This window comes from Cinclus cinclus, chromosome 10 (assembly GCF_963662255.1).
Source record: "Cinclus cinclus chromosome 10, bCinCin1.1, whole genome shotgun sequence".
Lineage (NCBI taxonomy): Eukaryota > Metazoa > Chordata > Aves > Passeriformes > Cinclidae > Cinclus > Cinclus cinclus.
Window position 1 is genome coordinate 20,055,026 of NC_085055.1, and position 19,606 is coordinate 20,074,631.

The 19,606-nt window shown below is 42.8% G+C and overlaps 1 protein-coding gene across 1 annotated transcript in view; it reads left to right on the top strand.

Moving 5' to 3' along the window:
- The first annotated feature begins 559 nt into the window (after positions 1-559).
- ARMC8 (armadillo repeat containing 8) overlaps positions 560-19,606 on the top strand; it is a 59,947-nt gene continuing 40,900 nt past the window's right edge. Inside the window, 3 exon segments of the mRNA XM_062499052.1 lie at positions 560-808; positions 2,690-2,766; positions 15,763-15,834. Coding sequence (XP_062355036.1) covers positions 764-808; positions 2,690-2,766; positions 15,763-15,834 — 194 coding nt within the window. The 5' untranslated portion in view covers positions 560-763.

Below are 19,606 nucleotides of genomic sequence, written 5' to 3' on the forward strand. Positions count from 1 at the left end.
CCCTGTGCAGTCTCTAGCATCTGTCACACTTCTGTTTTCCTGAGACGGGCATAGGGTGAGATGTGTGAAGCCGAGCTGTGATGTTTTGCTATGTTCTGGTGGTTTTACCGTCTTCCTCCCATTTAGTTTTGTATTCAGGATGGGTACGGTCAGTGTCCCCATGCCTCAGGCCGTGTAATACAGTGGGGCTAATAAAAAAAAAAAAAAAAAAGCAGATCTTAGAGACCCGGTAGTTCTTCATCTTAGTGAAGTCCTGGTTTGTTTGGGGTGGTTTCTGTGAAAAACAAATTCAAAACCAAACACATCCATGCTGGCACCAAAAGCAATGCCAACCGAGAGGAACCCAAATATCATTTCTGCGCAGCGAGGCTGAGGGGAAGGGACGGGCTGGGGCTGGGCCTCGGGCTCGGACAAAGGCTCGGCTCGGGCTCTTTTCGGCTTTGGTTCGGTTCTGCTCGCCTGGGCTCGGACTCGTCGCCGCTCCGCTCGGCTTTCCGGCTCGACTCGGCTCTCGTTCGGCTCGGGCCGTCACTCTCCGCGGCCCGCGAAGGCCGCGCCCTGCCCTGCGCGTGCGCACAGCGGACGCCGTTCCGCACGCGGCTGGCGTGCGGCGGCGCAGGCGCGGTGGGGCGGCAGCGGGGGTTCGGCGCCGGCCGGTTCGCTGGGCCCGCCCCGCTACCCCCGGCCCCCGCCCGCCGCGCGCCCGCCATGAGCCCGCGCCCGCCGGCCTGAGGCGCCGCCGGTGCCGGAGCGCTCCGCCAAGATGGCGTGTGTGCTGGAGGCGCCGCTCCGCATGAGCGTCCTCTCGGTGAGTGCCACGGGCCGGGCCCTGCCTGACCTTGGCCCCCGCAGGGCCCCGCTGTCCGGCAGCGCCGGGAGCGGCCCTGGGGTTGCGCCGGGAGCGGGGGCGGTGCGGCGGAGGGGCCGCGCTCCTTCCCTCTCTCTCCCGCCCAGCAACTTCTCCCGGCGCTGGTTTTCCCCCTAGGAGGGAGCCGGTGAGCCCGTTCCGCGGCTGCGGAGGCACCGGCGCTCTGGATGTGTCGTTCGCTGCTGGCACGGGCTCGGGCTCGCCGGCCCGGGGCAGCTGCTGCTCGGCACGCGGAGGGCCCTGGCGCTGTCGGCGCTGCCCTTTCTCGGGGGCTGCGGAGCAGGGCAAGGGCTCCCAGGTGCGTCCGCAGCCCGCTCCGGATCGGGGGCTGTGCCGGTGCCGGAACCGCGGCTCGCTCCTCGCGGTGTCCAGGCTCCTGCGGCAGGGAGGAGCCGCCGTGCTGCGGGAGGCTCTGACAGCCGCCTTCCGTTCCCCGGGGGACGGCCCAGGGCGCACAGCGGTCCTGCTGCATCGCACGGGCGCTGGGAGTAGCGATGCAAAGGGTACAGCCCGGGTGCTGCCGCAAGAGCGGAGGGTTGGCGCTTTTCCTTCTCTTCCCTGAAAAATTCATGTTGGTTAAAAGATCCATGAAACTGATTATGTCGATAAATTCTTTTTTTGTGGGGGACTGCCTGCATATGAGTACCCTTCTACATATTGCAGACCTCGTAGCTGATGGGGTGGAAACGAGGATATTTTAGAAACAGAAAGCTATGGGGTCTTTGAAGTCTGAAAGAGTTTTTCACGTAAATGCGTAGGTCAGGTAGCTAAAAGTCTATTGCCGTTCTCAAAAATACTGTCTTTGGTTACATGGTGGAAATGTGTCTGTAGGATTTATGTGGCATAATTTAATAGTGTTCCTGAAGACAAAGGAGCCCTGCTGCCTCTAGATGATTCTTCTCTGTGATGTGAGACCATAGGCAAGAAGCTACTGGTGCATCGGGGTGGGGAAGCAGGAGTAGATTCAGCCCCAAAGCAGATACTTGCTAAAGCAAGGAAGAGTTTTCAATTCCCTTAGAGCTTCTCTCAGGGAAAACTCATAACGAAAAAATAGGCAAAGCTTAATGAAAAGAGAGCTGGTGTAAAGAAAAAAAAAAAGGTGAGATAATGAAACACACCCTGGCAAGTGTCTGTGAGAACCTGGAGGGAAAATCTTCTTACCCTTTCCCACCCTTGTATTTTGGAATGCTTGCTGTCTCTGACTTTGGATCTTCTCAAAAGGAATAACAAATCAGCGGTGCATAAGTGTGTAACTTACAAGCATGGTCCTGTTGCCGAGAAGAGAATTTGCTTTGTCTTATACAGCACTGTGAGAATGTAGTGGGGAACACTGTCTCATTGAAGGTGTGTGGCACAGGCTCTGAAATGTAGGTATGTTGTGACAAAGTAAGTTACAGAAACTTGTCTGGTTATGAGCTTCCTTCTTTTGGGGAGTTTGTTGGTGGGTATGGTTCTTGAGCAACATTAACTGCTTTTTTCTGAAACTTTTTCTTCCAGGAATTAATTTTTATTCTATATAGTAATTAAACATAATAAAATTGTGATTCAAGGCAGTGCTTATAACTGCAGTTCATAAATAGCTCTCTGTTAACTTGCTTTGACATTTACCATGTTTTTATCTACATTAAGCACCTCATCCTCTCTAGATTACACTTGAACACAGGGTTATCTGTGTGATGTTGCCCAGCAGTAACACACTCCACATTTAAATATTCTGTAGGTTCACTGCCTCTTGCCTGGGAGGTTTTGCAGACTCACTGATGCATAAGCCATTGTATGAATTGATATAAACTGTTGCAATTGTTTGCTCTCTCTCTGCAGGAGGTCACAGCCAGTAGCCGCCACTATGTCGATAGATTGTTTGATCTCGATCCCCAAAAAGTCCTGCAAGGTGTCATGTAAGTCATTGAAACACTCTTGGGCTCTTGGTTGTGCATAGCCAGGTATACTTGATCCCACTAGAGTGATAGGTCAAGGGCAAGAAGCTCTTCCTGGTGTTTTTTTTTTTTTTTTTTTTTTTTTTTTTGAGAAATGTAGTTGGCAAATCTTAATACAAATATGTCAGTATTGATATGAGGATAGTATTGGTATAGACTCTCACTCTGTAGTGCATATGGTTCATAACACGGCCTCCCAGTTGCCAGAAATGAGGTTAAACATTCTGTGAGCACTGATTTTTTTTTCAGATGTATTTCTGCCTTTTGGCTGTGTTTTGCTCCTCTTCCAGGTCTATTGAGACTTTTTTCTTACTGCACTGCCAAGTCAGTCTACCTGCCTCTTACTCTTTCCCCTGCTGCCATGCCTGGTGTGTTGGCTTTGACTTTTTTAGTGCTTGGCTTCTGTCTCCCCATGGGAACTGCAAGCTGCAAGAGAATGCTTCCACAGAACTGAATTTGGATTGCAAGTTATATGTCAGTACTTGTGTTGCATGCCAGTGGTCAGGGTATGACTGAGAGAGCGAGTCAAAGAGCAGGAGTGAAACTGCTGCAAAGCTCTGGTTGTTCCTTTGCTGTCCCTGGGCCATGAGCTTTCCATTAAAATTGCTTTTCCAGCAAAATGGGGAATGAGACTTTGCCCAGGACTGACTTTGGTGGTGAAACCAAAGACCTTTTTGGACTTACCAGTAGTTTGCTGGCTGTGGCTGTCTAGTAAAACACCAGGAGAAATCAGAGGATCAAGTGGATTAAAAAGCCAAGAATGTTGGTTGTGTTGCTTAGCATGACCTGAGGTGTTCCCCAGTAGCAGATGATAACACTTATTCCAAATGTCCAACATGTCAGTGTCCCTTTAAAATGCATGGAGAATCCAGTCTAGGTGAAACTGTCCTGGAAGTTTTCTTGGTTGGAATGCCTCCTTACCTGTATGAGAACTTCTAATACCCTGCTGTAACTATGTTCAGGTCCTTAACTCTGCTCTAGGGGAGTCTGGTTTTGCTTTCACCCCTTGGCCTTTGAGTAGTCCCCTCCTCATAAGGGTGGTGGGGTGGTCCTGGGGAAGGACGTGTCTCATCCAGTGTCCCAGTGGGGTGACTGAGCCCCTCTTTTCTCCCTGGCAGATGCTCTGAGCCATGGCTGGTGCTCCGTCCCTGCTCTCCTTCCTTTTCAAAGGACTGGAGCCCACAATCCTTGGTAATCCCTTCCCTATCTTTTCATATGTTATTCATCTTTTGCAGTATAACTGATCTCCCAGAAACAGGAGTTTTAGGCAGTATCTTTGTCTTGGGTAACATCTGACATTCTTCATCTTGTCTGTGGGTGTCAGTGGATTCTATGCTGAGATCCTTTTCCTTTCCTGAAAGACAAGAAAATACCAATTTATTTAACAAATTCTCTGACAGGGTAGATCTGCATGGTAAAACTATATTTGTGATGCTGTGGCTGAAATCTTAATTGTGAGAGTATCTTTACTGACTCTGAGCCAATCCCTTATGGCAGATGTGTTGTTTTTGAAATGTTGGTGGGTGGGTATGTGACAGTCCAATGTAGAAAAATTGATAGAAAAGATAGAGTAAGAATATGAAAGAATATAAAAATCTATATAAGAGATGGAATTTAGTGTAGTGTATGTATTAAAAATTTCTGTCAGTCCAGGTTTCTTTTTGGGCAGAAAAAATACTGCTTTGTCCTTCTTTCTTTGATTTCAGTGTGTATGCAGAGGTATTGAAGTTAGAATGATCTAGTATTTGGGGTGGAGTAGGAAAGGATTAAAGTTTTTCCAGAAGTGCCTGTCAGAAGCTTTACCAGATATGCTGCATCCTTTGCAGAAAATCTTTGTTTCCTAAGATGTGCTGGTTTTTCTCTGCATCCTGACTGGAAATACTGATGACCTAGATTTTTATTTTGATTGATGGAACTGTATGAATATCAAGGATCAGAAAATGGACTGTTGTAAGAGGCTTTGTTTCTGCAGATTGTCTTCAGTTATGATAGTCCTGCTTTTTGTATGCTTGAATGAGTAACTTGGGCTTGGGGCTTTTTTTTTATTGCATCCTTGTAATTTTAATGAAACCCAACTTCTGAATGAGCTTTGATAAAGGTGAAATGTACCTTTAATGCTTCTTGAACTTGAAAATCATGCCAGTCCAGTTTTCATCTTGTAACTTGAGGAAGCTTTAATTACATATTCTGAAAACATTTAAATGATTAAAGTCTCTTTTTTTCCTTGCTTTCCCATGAATTTTCAGAGAGGTGGTATTCAGAGTTTTCCTTGTCCACACAATAAAGCTTTACCTGGTTAGGAGCTTTTTTATTTTCCTTCTACTGGGAAAACAGAAACCATTTCCTTGTTGTCCAGTACTGCAGCATGTGAGTCTATTGATCTTATTTCAAAATGCCAAGTTTCCTGCAGAACTTCTGTTCAGATAATTTCTGTCCTGCTCATCTGGGTATGGATAGTGAGTAGGGAAGGGAGAATTGCACCTGCCACTCAATCCTCAATTTCTGTTGCAGACTTGGAAAGTTGAGAATGATTACTGCCTTTTTTACTATACCTGGTAATGCACTAAAGTGTTCAAGGCCCATCTCCTTACCCACATCTGTATGGCAGTGTGTGTTTTTACCTTCTATTCACTGTCTTTGTAGATGAGCAAGGTTAATACAGTAGTTCCCTTCTGTAAACAGGAACTCTACATCGTGGCCACGCTTATGCTTGGTAGGTCTTTACAGGTTTTCTTTGTGTCTCCTTAGGTGCTCCTGTGACTCTTTCCTGCTGTTGTAGAGCTCAGGTTTTCGCCAGTGTGCTCTGAGTGCATTCTGCAAGGTCAGCACTCGTGAAGTGTGCAGCTCTCAAGTGCAGCTTGTGTTGGCAGTGCATACCTTACCTCACACAGATACTGCAGTGCATTAAATGCTGTGGTCTCTCAGAGGTTCTCTTTAATGTTTTGCTGTTCCTGGCAGAGGAACAGAACAGAAGTGGCTCTGTAAATTTTGGTGCTTTTATGAGAGCTTCATTTGTCCCAAGGTTGTTCCTGAAACATCATCTTGTTCTTTGCAGTATTTATTTATTTTTTAAAAGGCATTTCTGGGTTGTGATCCTTAGACTGGAATTTGCTTTTCACCTGCTTTTAAGCTCAGGACCACATTGTTCAGATGGAAGACTGATACCTGTTTTTATCCTCTAATTTATTTGCTGGTTGGGGGCTTCTTTGAGATACATTTTATCATGCTTATGTTTAGCCTGGTGCCTTCAAAGTGGTGATCTGTCATTTAATGGAGAACTGTGTAATCCCACCTCAAGGCTGGGTTTAAAAGGAGCATCCTTTCTGACAAGCCTGGCTTACTCAAGGTCCCAGCTGTTTCTCATCAGGCTATTCCTCAGCAGTCAGAGGGTGTCATCCTTTAAGACTTGTAAATGACCATCTTTGTGGTGCCTTGAGAATTCCTGTGCTACTGCTGTTCCTGTCCTTTACCGCCAGCAGGAATTAGTAGACAAGTATTTTCCAACATCGTGTGAATGTTTTACTTCTCAGCACAATGAAGGAGACATCCTATAGAAATAGCACATGGTCCTTGCACAGTGTGTGTTTTGCATCCAACTATTTTATTTTTGTAATTTGGGTCTAATAAATGTTGCAGGCACAGGTTTAGATGGCTGTGTAATAGTGTGCTGTGTTCTCAGCTATGGCTGTTGGAGGGATCATCAATGCAATGTTCACACATGCCCGCAGCAAAAACTGTGAAATGTGAGAGGCAGCTTCAGGAAGTGAGAAGAGAGAAAATTCCCATCTCAGTTCTAATGGAGCAACAGTTACCTCCCTTCAGACAGCTGTGAAGAGGCTGCTTCTGCTTCTTGTTCTTCTTGTCTGATTAACAGACTTTGTATAACACTAAGTGATGGTCAGCACTTGTTTCCACATTTTGCATCCCAAACAGCTGCATCAGATTTTCAGTCTCAGTGGGCACTTTGGAACCTCAGTTTTCTGCAGGAGTTGTTTTGGTTTTGTTCATATTTCCCTCGGCCCTGTGGAAACAGGGCAGTCCTTAGAGGGTTGTGCCTATCATAGTTTGTCCCTGTACATTTTGGTCAATTCTCTTGTCTCCTAGACAGTACACTGTAGTAAATGTGTTTCCTGCGTGAAACTTGAAGCTGTTATTGGCTAGCAAATAGAGATGTGAATTTTTGAAGTAGTGTTTTTATGTAGAGTCATTCACGTGTTGAGGGAAGAGGCTCCCGAGTCCCTTGTTGGTGCTTTGTGAACTGCAGGATGGGCTCTTTGTGGCTTGGAACTGGGAAGCTTCAGGATCTGACAGAAATTGGAGCAGGTTTAGGTGGTGCTGGGAGCACTGCTCCACTTGTTGGTTTTTCCCTTTCAAGGGGGAAAGGAAGGAAGGAAGGCTTTTTGGAGGGAAAGAGAGAACGGAAAGGCTTAAGCATCTGAGAATTAATCCCTCCCTCTGTGAGGAGGGGCTTTCAGTGCAGTGGTTTTTGTAGTCAGGTGGAAGGATGGTGTAGACAGAGGGAAGAGAGGGAGATGCAGTTCAATACGAATGTGTTTCTGTCACAGAGGAAAGGTACTCTACTTTTGTGTTTTTTAATGCAGCAAAAGGTGCGTATGCAGAATAGCCTTTTTTTTTTTTTTTTTGCAAGTAAGTTCTTATTGCATTGTAAGTCCTGGTGTAATATTTAGAGGTGGGCTAACCTTCAGGTGTACCTGCGATAGCTGGCCAGCAATCTTCAGCCTTACAGGGATGTTTAACATTTCAAGCCTTGAAGTTACTGCTCTGGTTATTGACTCTGTTTCACTGCTAATTTTGAGAAGGCTATGAAGCCACTTTTCTCCAAATCCTCTCTGTTGATACAACCCTGAGCATGGTGATACTGTTGCTGTGGTGGCTTGAGGCTCAGAGTCAGATGAGGGAGGAGGAACAGCATTTGTCTGACTGTCTGATGGAGCTGGAGAGGATGGGGTGAGCATTGGGCACAGGAGTCCTGAGGTGGGACTCAGCAACAGACCTCAGGCTGAGCACAGCTGAACATTACTAAAGAGTTTACCTTTCCCTTAGGAATCTGTTACACAAAGGCAGTGGCTGCCTGCAAGGGAGGGTGCAGGCAGCTAGGGAAGAAATAGTTCTGCCCTTTGGGGTAGGGGGGTGTTGTCAGGACTGAACTTGGAGGCTGGGCCTGAGGGATATGTGTCACAGAGCCAGCAATGCTGCTGAGTTTGAGATTCTTCATAATGGGCGTTGGAGTTTTTGGTTCCAAGCTGCCAGTTTGCACTGATTGGATTCAGTATTAAAAAAAGTTGAATTCAGTAGCTTTCCAAAAGAAGCTTACTTTCCATTTGCAGTATGGAACTTCTATACTGATGCCCTGTAAAGGGTTGGTATTTCTAGTAACATGCAAAGGACAGAACTCTGTTTACCAATTAATTTGTGTACCAGATGATTCAGCTGACTTTAGTATGTATGCTGTGTTGCTGGTGCTGAACTGATAAAGTCATTTGTTGAGGTACTTTTCTTTGGGGATTGTAGAAGGAAGGCTAGATCATAGAATTACTTGCTAAAATATGCTTCAAACAGGCATTATCTGAAATGTCCAGAAACTCCAGAATGAGTGAGTTTATTTGCATATAGATGTTAGGGGATTTCTGTTCCCATGAGAACTTAGTAACACCCATTTGAAAAAGGGAATACTAGGCCAGTACATCATCTTAGCTCTGATAGCTATTTGGAGATAAAAATCAGAGGTTTGCTTCATGACAGAAAGACTTTATATTATTATAATCTAATGAGTAGTAGCTATGTTAAATTAATAGGGTTTGGTGATCCTTCAGTGGTTGCTGGCCCAAGGTGCAGTGGAAAATGTCAAACAATATTCCAGGCTCACATCTAGAACAGCCAAACACATGCTGCAAGGCCATTCTAAGGTCTTTTCCTGTCCTGAATGAATCTGAAAATGTCTCTACGTAGATTACCTGTGGTGGGCAACATTCTGTAGAGAAAGAGTGGTGAGTTTAAAATGGGGCAGTGGACTAAAGGTACTTTATTTAAAGGGACAGTGAATGGACAATAGTGCAGTAAAAATGTAGAAATTTAATTTTTGCTTAAGATGTGGGATGCACTGCTAAATGCTGAAGGCAGTTCTTCATACTAGGATGTGAAATATCCTTGGGGGAAGACAGGGACGTTAAAAAAAAGGTACCAGAGTTAGTTGTATTTGATATTTTGGGTCATTCATGTGAAGCAGCAGTAGTGGAGCTGCTCTTTTCATGTGGTTTGGCTGTTTCAGGACAGTTGTGAAAGAAGTGTTTTGCCGATCTGGTGTCAAAGAGCAGGGATTTTCTGAGTGGGGATTTGTGAGAGTTCTGAGCCGCAGCTGTTTTGCCCACACCTCTGTTGGGATAGTTCTTTACTGTTAGGACCTAGTATGGTTAAATACCAGAGATTGATGTTGAAATTGAAATGCTGAGAATGTAGAGATCTCTCTAGCTATGGTTAGAGGGGTTTTGTTGTTTGTTTCTTTTTTTTTTTACTTTATACAGGTTACATAATAAAAGTTAGCTGAACTCTCATCTACCACCAACTTCAAGCATTTTTAATTTGGGTTACATTGTTTTTTAGGCTGAGTGAGGCAAATTATTTCTCCATTACTGGTCTCAGCAACTTGTAGCACCATATCCAGACTCAGTGCAAAGGACTAGACCATAAAACCTGCTTGGGAGAGGTGGAAAAAGCAGCATCTCCCTTTTGTTCAGTCCAGGTAGAGAGTGGAAAGGAACTTGAGTTGAAACTGCAGCCAAAGACTTGGAGAGCCAAAGACATTAAGCTTGATCAAAGGGGCAGCATGTGAATTGACTGATGTAAACTCCTATGTGGAAGTGAAGGTTTGGTATGAGAGGTTTCTCCAGTCTGTTACATGCAGCAAGAGGGGCATGGGAAAACAGGATAAATTTAGGCTAGGAGTAAGCTATTAACATCTCTAACTACAGGTGGCTCACTGAAACACTACCCATTCTGTTTGGTAGACTTTCTTTGTCAGGAAACTTATGACACGGTAAGTTGCCTCTCCAGAGAGGATACTTGAGATAAGAGTTCAAGGATTTTGAATGGCATTGTGATATGGAGGAGTTGGATTAAACAATCTCTTTTAGCATTGTGTGTGTTAAATTCTACTGTTCTGCTGTACTGTAATTAAAGCCAGATGCTGTTTTTCAACAGCACTTTGATTTGATGATGAACTGAGACTACAGAATTGAGAACAACCTTGGATTGAGGGGATTTGTTTAAATGTTGTTTGTTTAATTTGCACTATATGTTAATTGTGTCACAGTTTTTAAGTGTTAAAATTCAAAGGAGTTGAGTAACAGTGTCTCACTGTGCTGCTTTGTTCTTTCCTGTAAAATCATCTTTTTCTTTGTATCAACTGATATTTTTTGAATGGGATTAGAAATATTGAAACTTTGCTTTCCATCTTGATGATTAACCTTAAAAATAAGATGATTAGGACTTCTGGGGTTTGCTTGAGTTGGCAAGAGTTTGTGACTTTATATTCACTTTGTTGGATTAGGAGTCATGTTAGTACAAGCAAACACTCTATCTACTAAAAGAGTAGAAAACAGCTTCAAGTCATAGTAGTGTCCATCTTCAAAATGAATTTTGTGACAATAGCAATGGCCATATTTTAACATGCAAAAAACTGGTCATTAATTCCTGACGTTGTTTTGCATCTGTCTATAAAAATGGGAGGGTGGAGGAAAGGGAGGAGGAGGAGGAGACAAAAGCTGTTGTAGGAAGAATAATTGTCCAAACTTAGCTCCTCCACAGTGAGCTTCTGGCTGTACTCCAGCCAGTGCAGGTGCCATTTGCTTATAGGATCCTGATACTTAGAAACTCTCCTGCAGTTGGGGCAGCTGGTTTTTGTCTGAGCTGTGTCCCTGTATCACCTGCCAGTACCTCAGGTTTTTAGAAGGTTGTATTTTGAGTTTTTGAAACCTTTGAGAAGGCTGCTTTGTGTCACTCTGTTGTTGGTGACTTTGGACAGCCCCTGGTAGATAAATTTCCAGCTCTGACAGTGCTTTGTGTTGGGAACTTCATCTGGCTGCATAACTGGCTCAGAATCTCTTGGAACTATTTCATACTAAAAGTGAAAGCATTGGCTGGAGTTGCCCAAGGCTACCTTTCCTTCTGTGATTGTTCAGCTCATGTTTGATACTCTTCTCTGTCTAGGAACCCCTGAGATATGGCTCCCTGGTGTTTTCAAAAGCCATAAGATAAGGAAATGTCATGCAGGCTGTTTATTTCCTCTTCTTCTGTGGAGTTCCTGTGGCTGCTTCCTCAAGTCACTCTGGCTCGTTTCAAGATCTTTTGTGTTGCTTTGGTGGAAGGTGACGTAGGAAAGCTCCAGGGCTTCCTAAGAGAATGTCATAATTTGTTCTGTTTGTGCTTGATTTACTACATTTAAATATGGAGGTAGAGCCAAATTGTTACATGGGTGTCCTTGTATCCATGTTGCTTTCTCAGAATTTCTTTTACAGGAGAGATGCAGGTATGGGGGCTCACTGGGGATGCTGTGAAAGTCTCTTCTTTCTCAGTTGGCACCTGAGCTCACTCTTCTGTTTCATTGGGGTTTTATTCTGTGGAAGGAGTCCCAAACTTAGAACTGGCTTCATAAAGATGTTGAACTTCATAGCATGAAGGACAATGTCTCAGCTTCCTTCTGCAATAGTAATTTTCATTGACTACCAATTTTCTTAGGATTTAGACATTTAATAATATTGTTTTTTATTGGTTAGGAATCACTGAAATTGACAGACCATATTTTACTCACAAACTGTTATATTTAATATCACTTCTTGCTTATCTGAAGTGGCTGTATCTGGTACTTTTAAGCAATTGCACATTAAATACCAGAATAAAACCAGAACTTCATACACACAGTTGGCAAATTAGTTCCTCTTGTAACTCCTTTTAAGCTGTGTTTGGATGGAAATTAGATTTTTCTTCAGTTTGATATACTCCTAAAATATTTTAAACATTCATGCTATGGACATATACTCACATGCACTGCACTTTATTTATAGCTAATTAATTGAACTGATTGCTTTTGGGTTGCAGTGTTCCAAAACATTGTTAGAGCTGATAAAAATCACCTGATAATTTTTTCTGCTTTTCTCAAGTTTGTAGGAAGAAAATCACTCCTGCTGCTTTTCCAGTCTCTAGGTTGTTTCATAACTTAAAGCTGAGTGGTCACAGGGTCGAACTGATGAAACAATATTTTTATTTCTTTAAGAAGAAATAAGAGATTGAAAAAGCTCGTTTAGCACTTCAGGAAGCAATGTTCCTGAGCACTTAGCTAGGATCTCTGCAGTATTTTATTGTTGGCAGCCTGTGTTATTCCTTCTTGCAGCTTTTTTTCATGTAAATTACTTTATTGCACTACAGTACATGTCAGCATAAATATCAGATTTAAAATCTATGCATTAAATTGATTCAGGTTATTTTGTTAAGTGATTTGGAACTTAGTTTGAATCTAAACGATAAGATTTAATATGCAGTATGATAAAAGACACCCAAACCAGAAACCCAGCCAACCTTGAATGTATTTTAAGGGCTGTGTTTTATGGAGCTTCAGCTTTTTATATTTTGCCTCTCCACAGAGTTGTTGTTCTGAGCTGAGAAACTCACTAGTGCTGAGGTGTTCTAGGTGCAGGTGCCAGCTCTGAGTTTTTCTTGGGAGGCTGCTCTGGCTGTGCTGGTGCCTGGCAGCCAGCTCACAAACTGAGCTTGGAGCTGGGAATTGGAAAGGCTGGATCTCCCTCTGGATCACGGTCCTGTCACAGGTCAGGCCTGGAGTCACCATGGTGTGTTGTTCTTCTGAAGTTCTCATCTCCCTGTAATTGCATTGTTACTGCTGTTCCCTTTTTTTGCTCAAGCCAAGGGCTCCTTTGCACAGAGGAAATGGGAGCAAGGTGCCTGACACTTGGAAGTCAAGTGGGGGTTAGTTTTGGACTCAGTTTCTGAGGTTTCTTTGTTACCTCTTGTACAAGATAGTGATCTTAGCTGCTGGTTTTTTTTTTTTTTTCTTTTTCCTTGGATGTATCTCATGATGGCTTGGATCTGAAATCAGTCAAGCTTGAACTTGTTGGAGGTAATGTTCTCAAATAAGGGAGTTGCCCTCAGTTTTACCAAGGTTCATGATTCACCAAGGACCTGGAAGTCTAGGAGAGCACATAGTAGTTCCTTATTTCTTAGGGAATTAGCTTCCTGATCAGGAAAACAGGTAGAATATCATATGGGATGACATAATTATTTTTCATAGTGCACAAAAAGAATCTACTACTATGCAACGTTCAAATATGACATTTTAAGGGTGTTCTTGCTTTCCATATCCACGACTTCCTGTGTATTGAATAGGGTCAATTCTGTAGCTGGCAGCTTGGAAAAGAGAAGCGTGGCAAGGAACTTAGGAGTGCCACAATGCACACAGACTTGGGGACCTTTGAGTCCTGTCTCTGACAGGTTTTGGTCATGTTTCCAATCTGAAGGTGTTTGACTTGCCTGCAAGTTAAAGTTGATCAAATGTGTTTGGTCTGTCAGAAATCTCAAACTTGTGCTGTTTCTTACCTATCTGGCATAACTTTTCTGAGGAACTTTACCAACGTGGGATGAAGAAGTTCATACAAATAATTTGCAGATCAGGACTGTGCCCTCACTAACCCTCTCCACTTGAGTGTTATGGAACTTGGCCACTTGTGAAAGGTCTCTAAATCAAGTTCTAATAGGCAATACTTAGTAAATGGCTATAAGGTTAACAAACCATTCTGTTAGGGTTTGGGGAAGAGTCACAAAGATTGAGTAATGTTGTTTTCCGTTTTTTGGTGTTTTTGTTTGTTTATTTGTTTGGGGTTTTTTTAAACGCAAAATATGGTGTAAAATCACCTGAGCAGAGCATTAAAACATCACCAAAATTTGTTAATTTTCTGAGTGCTTGGTTAGTGCATCCTCTTTAGCTCCCTGAGATGCCTTTGCCGACTGTGGATATGGTGCAGCTTTTCTGGTGCCTTAGGGTACCTGAACTTGCCACATCTGTTGGTGAAGAGTCCATTATTTCTCTGAGACATCTGACTGTTCCTTCTGCCACTGTTTTGGACTGACTCGTATTTGACAAACTTTTAAAAATTACCTTTAATGTGTAAGGGTTCGGCATAGAAACCACTGAAGTACTGTTTCTGATTTTAGTGACAACTTCAACTCCATTTGTGGAATTTTCAGGGGCTTCCACCTTAGCCTGTCTCCTGACCTTGCTCTTTCTCCTCTACCTCCTGCTTTGTGGTTAGAAGTTACCCAGCTCAGGAAGGTGCAGCACTTCCTGCTGATGCTGAGCTAAGTAGAGCTGTGCTGGGCTGGCAGCTGCTGTTCAGTCGTGGCTCCTTGGCAGTGGGGTTCCTGACTGCTGGATTCAGGTGTGCACAGAACTGCAGCTGAGTTGCTTTTAGTGATGCTCCCAAGCCCAAGCTCTGAGATCACAGCTAGACTTGGAGCTAGCTTGGAATTCCCCGAGTGCTCTTGTGCATGCAAGGAGAGAGCACGAGGAGAAATCCAGGGAGAACAGGCAATTACCTTCTGCGAATTGAGCTTTATGGAGGTCCTGTTTGTGCCAGTAAGGTGTTGCCTGCCTTGGCCAAGAAGTTTTTTACAATTCTAATGGGAGGGAGTTGTTAAACTTGGAGCACTCGGGACAGCTGCTTCTTGCAGTGAAATCTGCTTTTTCAGTGGACACCAAAGGACTGTGTAGTGTTCCTGCTGGCCAGGGCAGATCTTACAGGACAGGGCTGCTCTACATTTTTTAAAAATTGCAGATAGCTGCGGGCAGAGATATAGAGGCAAGAAAATGTGCTCACTTAAAGCAGCCCACTAACACTCTCAAATTATTTACATAAATTATATGCATAGTGATTAACTTATCAATTTTGCTGCTAACACTATAATCAATCTAGTTTTGTTTTTTTGTTGATAAAGAATTACCTGCAGTTGATATCTCTTTATTCTCTGCTCTTAAAGGCCCCAACAGCTAGAAAGCTTACTAGAAATGAATAATCTCACCTTGATTTTCTGAAACCAGTTCTAAGTTGCAAGCTTGCTTTTTTTTGGATTGTCCGGATGTTCATGTATGCTCCATGTGCTCACGTGAAGAGAAAAAAGAGCAGGTGGTGATAGTTATTAAGATGCAGTAGCACTTATCTGAACAAGGTTACAAACCACAGGTTTTCATAGGAATTCTTAGTGTGTGCAACCAGTGTCCATTTTCCAAAGTGCTTCCCATGTTCTGATACCACAGTATGAATGCCTGTAATGTGTGTAACCTTGCAGTGACTCTCAGGCAGGAAAATGCTCTTGTTTCCACTTTATTACTGACATTTTGATGTACAGATGTTTAGGTATCCTGCTGAAATGCATGAAAGGAAGCTTGGGGTGAAGAGGAGAGTAAAAGCTTGGTCTCTGGAGACTGGTGATGGTTCCTTGTTCCCTTTTTCTTAGCTTGCCTTTTCCTGCACCCAGTAGGCTATTCAGTTAATACTTTAAATTACCAATATTTGACTTCCCAACCAACAGTGGGGTTTTTAAATTGTTTCAGAAGTCCAGTGACTATATGGGCACAAAAAAACAGTATATCTAGTTTTTCTCAGTAGTAAAACTTCTTGGTGTATGGTGTGCATGTGAGGTAGTTTGGGTTTTTGTTTACTTGCAGGAGCTGGGATTTAGTGGAATCCCAGGGCTCTGGGGTATTTTCCTATGGGCTGAGGAAACTGTGCCCTGAAGCACTGCCCAGTTTGTAGCTGCAGCATGGACATGTGGAAAACTGCTTGATAAGCCTCATGGAAATAGTAAATTCTATAGATAAGCCCTCAGTACCTCAGCATAATTTACCAGGGTTTGTTTTTCTTTCTGGATTTACAGAGATATGAAAAATGCTGTAATTGGAAACAACAAACAAAAAGCCAACTTGATTGTTTTGGGAGCAGTTCCAAGGTATGTCCTTTGCTACTCTCCTTTTCACTGATTCACAACAGGTCTGCAATAATGATCCTTCGATCACAGGCACTTCTTTGTTTTAACTTTTATTGTAGTTGACTGAATACTTTCTTTAACATAACTGAGAGAGATTTGAAATATCTGTTAAACTCATGTATTACAGAACAGGCTGTTGAGTAATGATTTTCATTTAGAATTTCATAGAGTTCTCTAAAATAGTCTTGGTGTTTTTTTATTGAACTTTATCAGCTCAGGAATAAAATCTATTTTTTTGACATTGGTATTAATGATGGATGAAAGTGGTTGTATCTTAATCCTGTTCTTCAGCCAATTGCCTGGTGAGTTCATAACTGAAAATGTGTAAGGTTATGTTAAAGATTTAATTTAAAATATTGAAAAACATCAGAGATAATTTGCTTGTCTGTTCCACTTGCTTCAGAGGATTAAAAACCATTGATCATACTTTATTGTACCTTGCTGCTTCATCTGATGTTAACATTTTCTGGACCCTGATTCCACTAGTACAAATTGAACAGGTAACCTTAGCTCCTAGACTGCTCACTACAGCTTTCATTTCATCCCTCTTCTTCTCCAGCTTTCTTTCAGGCTCAGTTTGCAGCAATGGAGAATGAAAACCTTGAGCACTGCAGTCCTTGTGCTGTCAGTGTGGCACCCATCTGTATCTTTTTGCTTAAATGGCAACCAGGTCCCAAATTATTCTGCTTGAGAGCTGCTGCTGCCTTGTCAAAAATGCTTTTTATTTGCAGCGAGTATCTTCTCACTGACAGGCTGAGTTTGTGCCAAGGCTGGCCCTTGAAATTCTCTAGGGATTACAAGTGGGGCCACCCCCTGTACAAAACCTGCTGGTTATCTTCCCTTTTGACCGGATACAAACAGGTGAAGAGAGGATTTCACAGGAGGTGAAAAGATGAAAATGGGCATTTGTTGAAGATGATGAAAAATATAAGGAATTTCTATCAGCAGCAGGCCTTAAGGGGTTTTTGCAAGTCCTGCTGGTTCTTGAGGTTCCCACTTTAAAAGCTACAGAGGATCTTCACCTCCCAAATCTAGAATCTGCCTGTTCTTATGTTTTGTAGGATTTATGTTCCCTCAGTTGTCCTGCTTTTTGCTGCTGCTTGTTCTGTGCCCAGTAAGGAAAATTCAAAAATGCTTTTTCCTTTGTTGTTGTTAATGCCTTCTGGCTGCTCAGGTAAATGATACAGTTAATCTACAACTGCAGAGAAATGACTGGGAAATGTTAAAAGGTGAACTGTCACACCTGTCCTCTCTTCAGGACAAGTTCTTCTCAAATGACCAGAAGTCTCTTCAGAGAACGTCAGAAAAGGCTCTTCAGACTGGAGGACTAGCTAAAATATATTGAGTTATTGTGACAAAAGATGATCCTCCCCTGGCTATAACCTGACATCATCTACCTCAAGTGCCTTTCTGAAGGCTCTACAATTTCCTCAAGGTGTTGTAGACAGACTTCACTGGATTATAGCCTGTTTGCATTAGAGAACTCCTTTGGTTGTTTTCTGTCAGGGAGGTGGGAATCCATTAGCACTAATCAGTGAAGCTGGTGGAGTACAGGGGCCTGGAATTCTAATCTGCCAAGCCAAGCCTCTCCTTCAGTGAAGAGAGGAATAACCAACCTGGCATTCTTTGGTTTAAGTCTTTAAGAACAGTTTTCTTTTCACAGAGTTCAGTTGCAGACTCCTATGGGAAGTGGATTCTCCAATGGGAATTGTTAGAATTCTGCTGCTGCTTTGTCCTGTGGTTCAGCTTGTTTACTCATTTCTTGCTTCTCTCTCCTTCCCCAAGTATTCCTCCATCAAACTTTTAGAAAATACTCTTCAGACCCAAGGAACCCCCTTCAGACCTGTCACTCAGTGGAAAAGAAAACAGTATGTTCAAATATTAGAACAGACCCCTATTGGGGTTTGGAAACAAGTCTAGGAAGTATCTTTTGTTTGAAATTGGGCCAAATACTACTGGAATATATGAAATAGCTCTATAATTTTAAAATATTGCAAAGAAATGCAAAGTCCTTTTAAGATCTCCCTACAAAGGAAGCAATTGCTGTGGAAGAATGGTGAATCCCTGTCATTTCTGGGCCAGTGGCCTCCTGAGTCTGTGAGCTGGCTGTTCAGTGGTGTCATCTTTGGAAAGGGACAGGTATCAATACCTTAAATGAACTTTTTGGGGCCCTTTAAAATTCAGTCTGACCTGTGGTCACCTCTGGACTGCTTGTACTGAAGAGGGTGCTAGGAAAAACAAAGTTGATTAAAGAAAGCTTGCAGAATTTCCATGTCTGGAATTTAAAACTAGGAGGCGTTAAAACTGTACATATGTGTGCACAGACTTGGCCCTGGATGTTCAGAATGGAAATAGCCAGCTTATGTGTGGATTTTGTTTCCTAAGAAGTGATTTTCTGTATCTCTTCCTAGAATCATAGAATTTCCATTCTCATGGAATGCTGGCCTTGGGCCCCTGCCAGGGCTGCAGAAATGTTACTTTTTGAAATTCTCGCTTTTTAGTAGCCGTCCCAGAAAATAGGATTTTTCAAGTTTAGAGGGGAAAAGTTATTTTAAGGCCAAATTCTTTCAGTGCAGACCAACTTAAAGCTAAGACATGACAGCATTGGCAAAAATAGTTTCCTATTTGTACTGTCCTTCATATTTTATTTTTCCTTCTACCCCACATTAGTGCTAACAGAGACCAAGAAGTCCACAGTAATCGTTGGTGTGCCCCTTTACTCAGCAGTTTCATAAGAACAAAACCTGCAGTTTTTGTGTCTGTCACCACATTATACACCTCTCTGGAGTCCGAGTTCAATACTTAATGCTTTCTGTTGGTTCCTCTTACAGTCTAAATCTCAAGGAAATTATTGAATTGTCAGTTCAACTGTAAATTGTTCTTTTCTAAGTCATTTTAACAGGGGTTCTGAACTGAGTGCTGTTCATCTAGTAGCAGTGTAGCAGTCTGTAGTGCTACTGGCTCCCAATCCTCTGAACTGTAAATGGCTCACAGAGGTGGTATTGGAAAAGAAAACCCTTCAGTGAAATGAGCACGAGGAAGTTGCTGATGAGTCAGCATTGCAAGTCTGTGCAGCAGCTCTTGGTACCCAGAGAGATGCAGCATTGCTGGTTTGCCATCCAGGCACCAGCAGGGCCTTTCAGTCCTGGGATAATTTCCTTCCTTCTTTCATGTGAGGGATGGCAGAGCACAGGGAAGGTAATGTTAAATTCCAGTGGGTAGAGCATAGCTCTGTCTTCCTGTTTGTTGTAGTTACTGTTGAAGCTCTGATCTGTGTGATACTGACAATCGATTGATACTTAAAGTTTAATCCACTTCATTACGAGCTTCAGTTGTTCCTTTGCTCAAAATTAATGCAGTTTTAAAATCAAATCTTAATCCCAACCACCCAGGGCCTTTAACAAAACGCTTAAATCATCCTTGTCACTTACTGAAAATTATTTTCTAGCTTCCAGCTGATAGTTCCCCTGTCACATAAAGTCCCCCTTATCAATTATTTGGTGTTGTAAGGTGGTAGTCCACTTCTTCCCAAAGCTTTCTCTAGGTAGGTGCACCTCAGAGAATTTTGTGTAATTAATTTTAATCTTTCCCTGTCATTTATTAGTGATTCTGTTTAACTGTTAGGGTTTTAAAATTTTCTCAATTTCTTTGGAGTACATTTTAAATGCCATGTAGAACTGCTGAAGGCCTCTTTTCCATTCCATCACTTGAATTTTGAGTTCTGCTCAGCAGA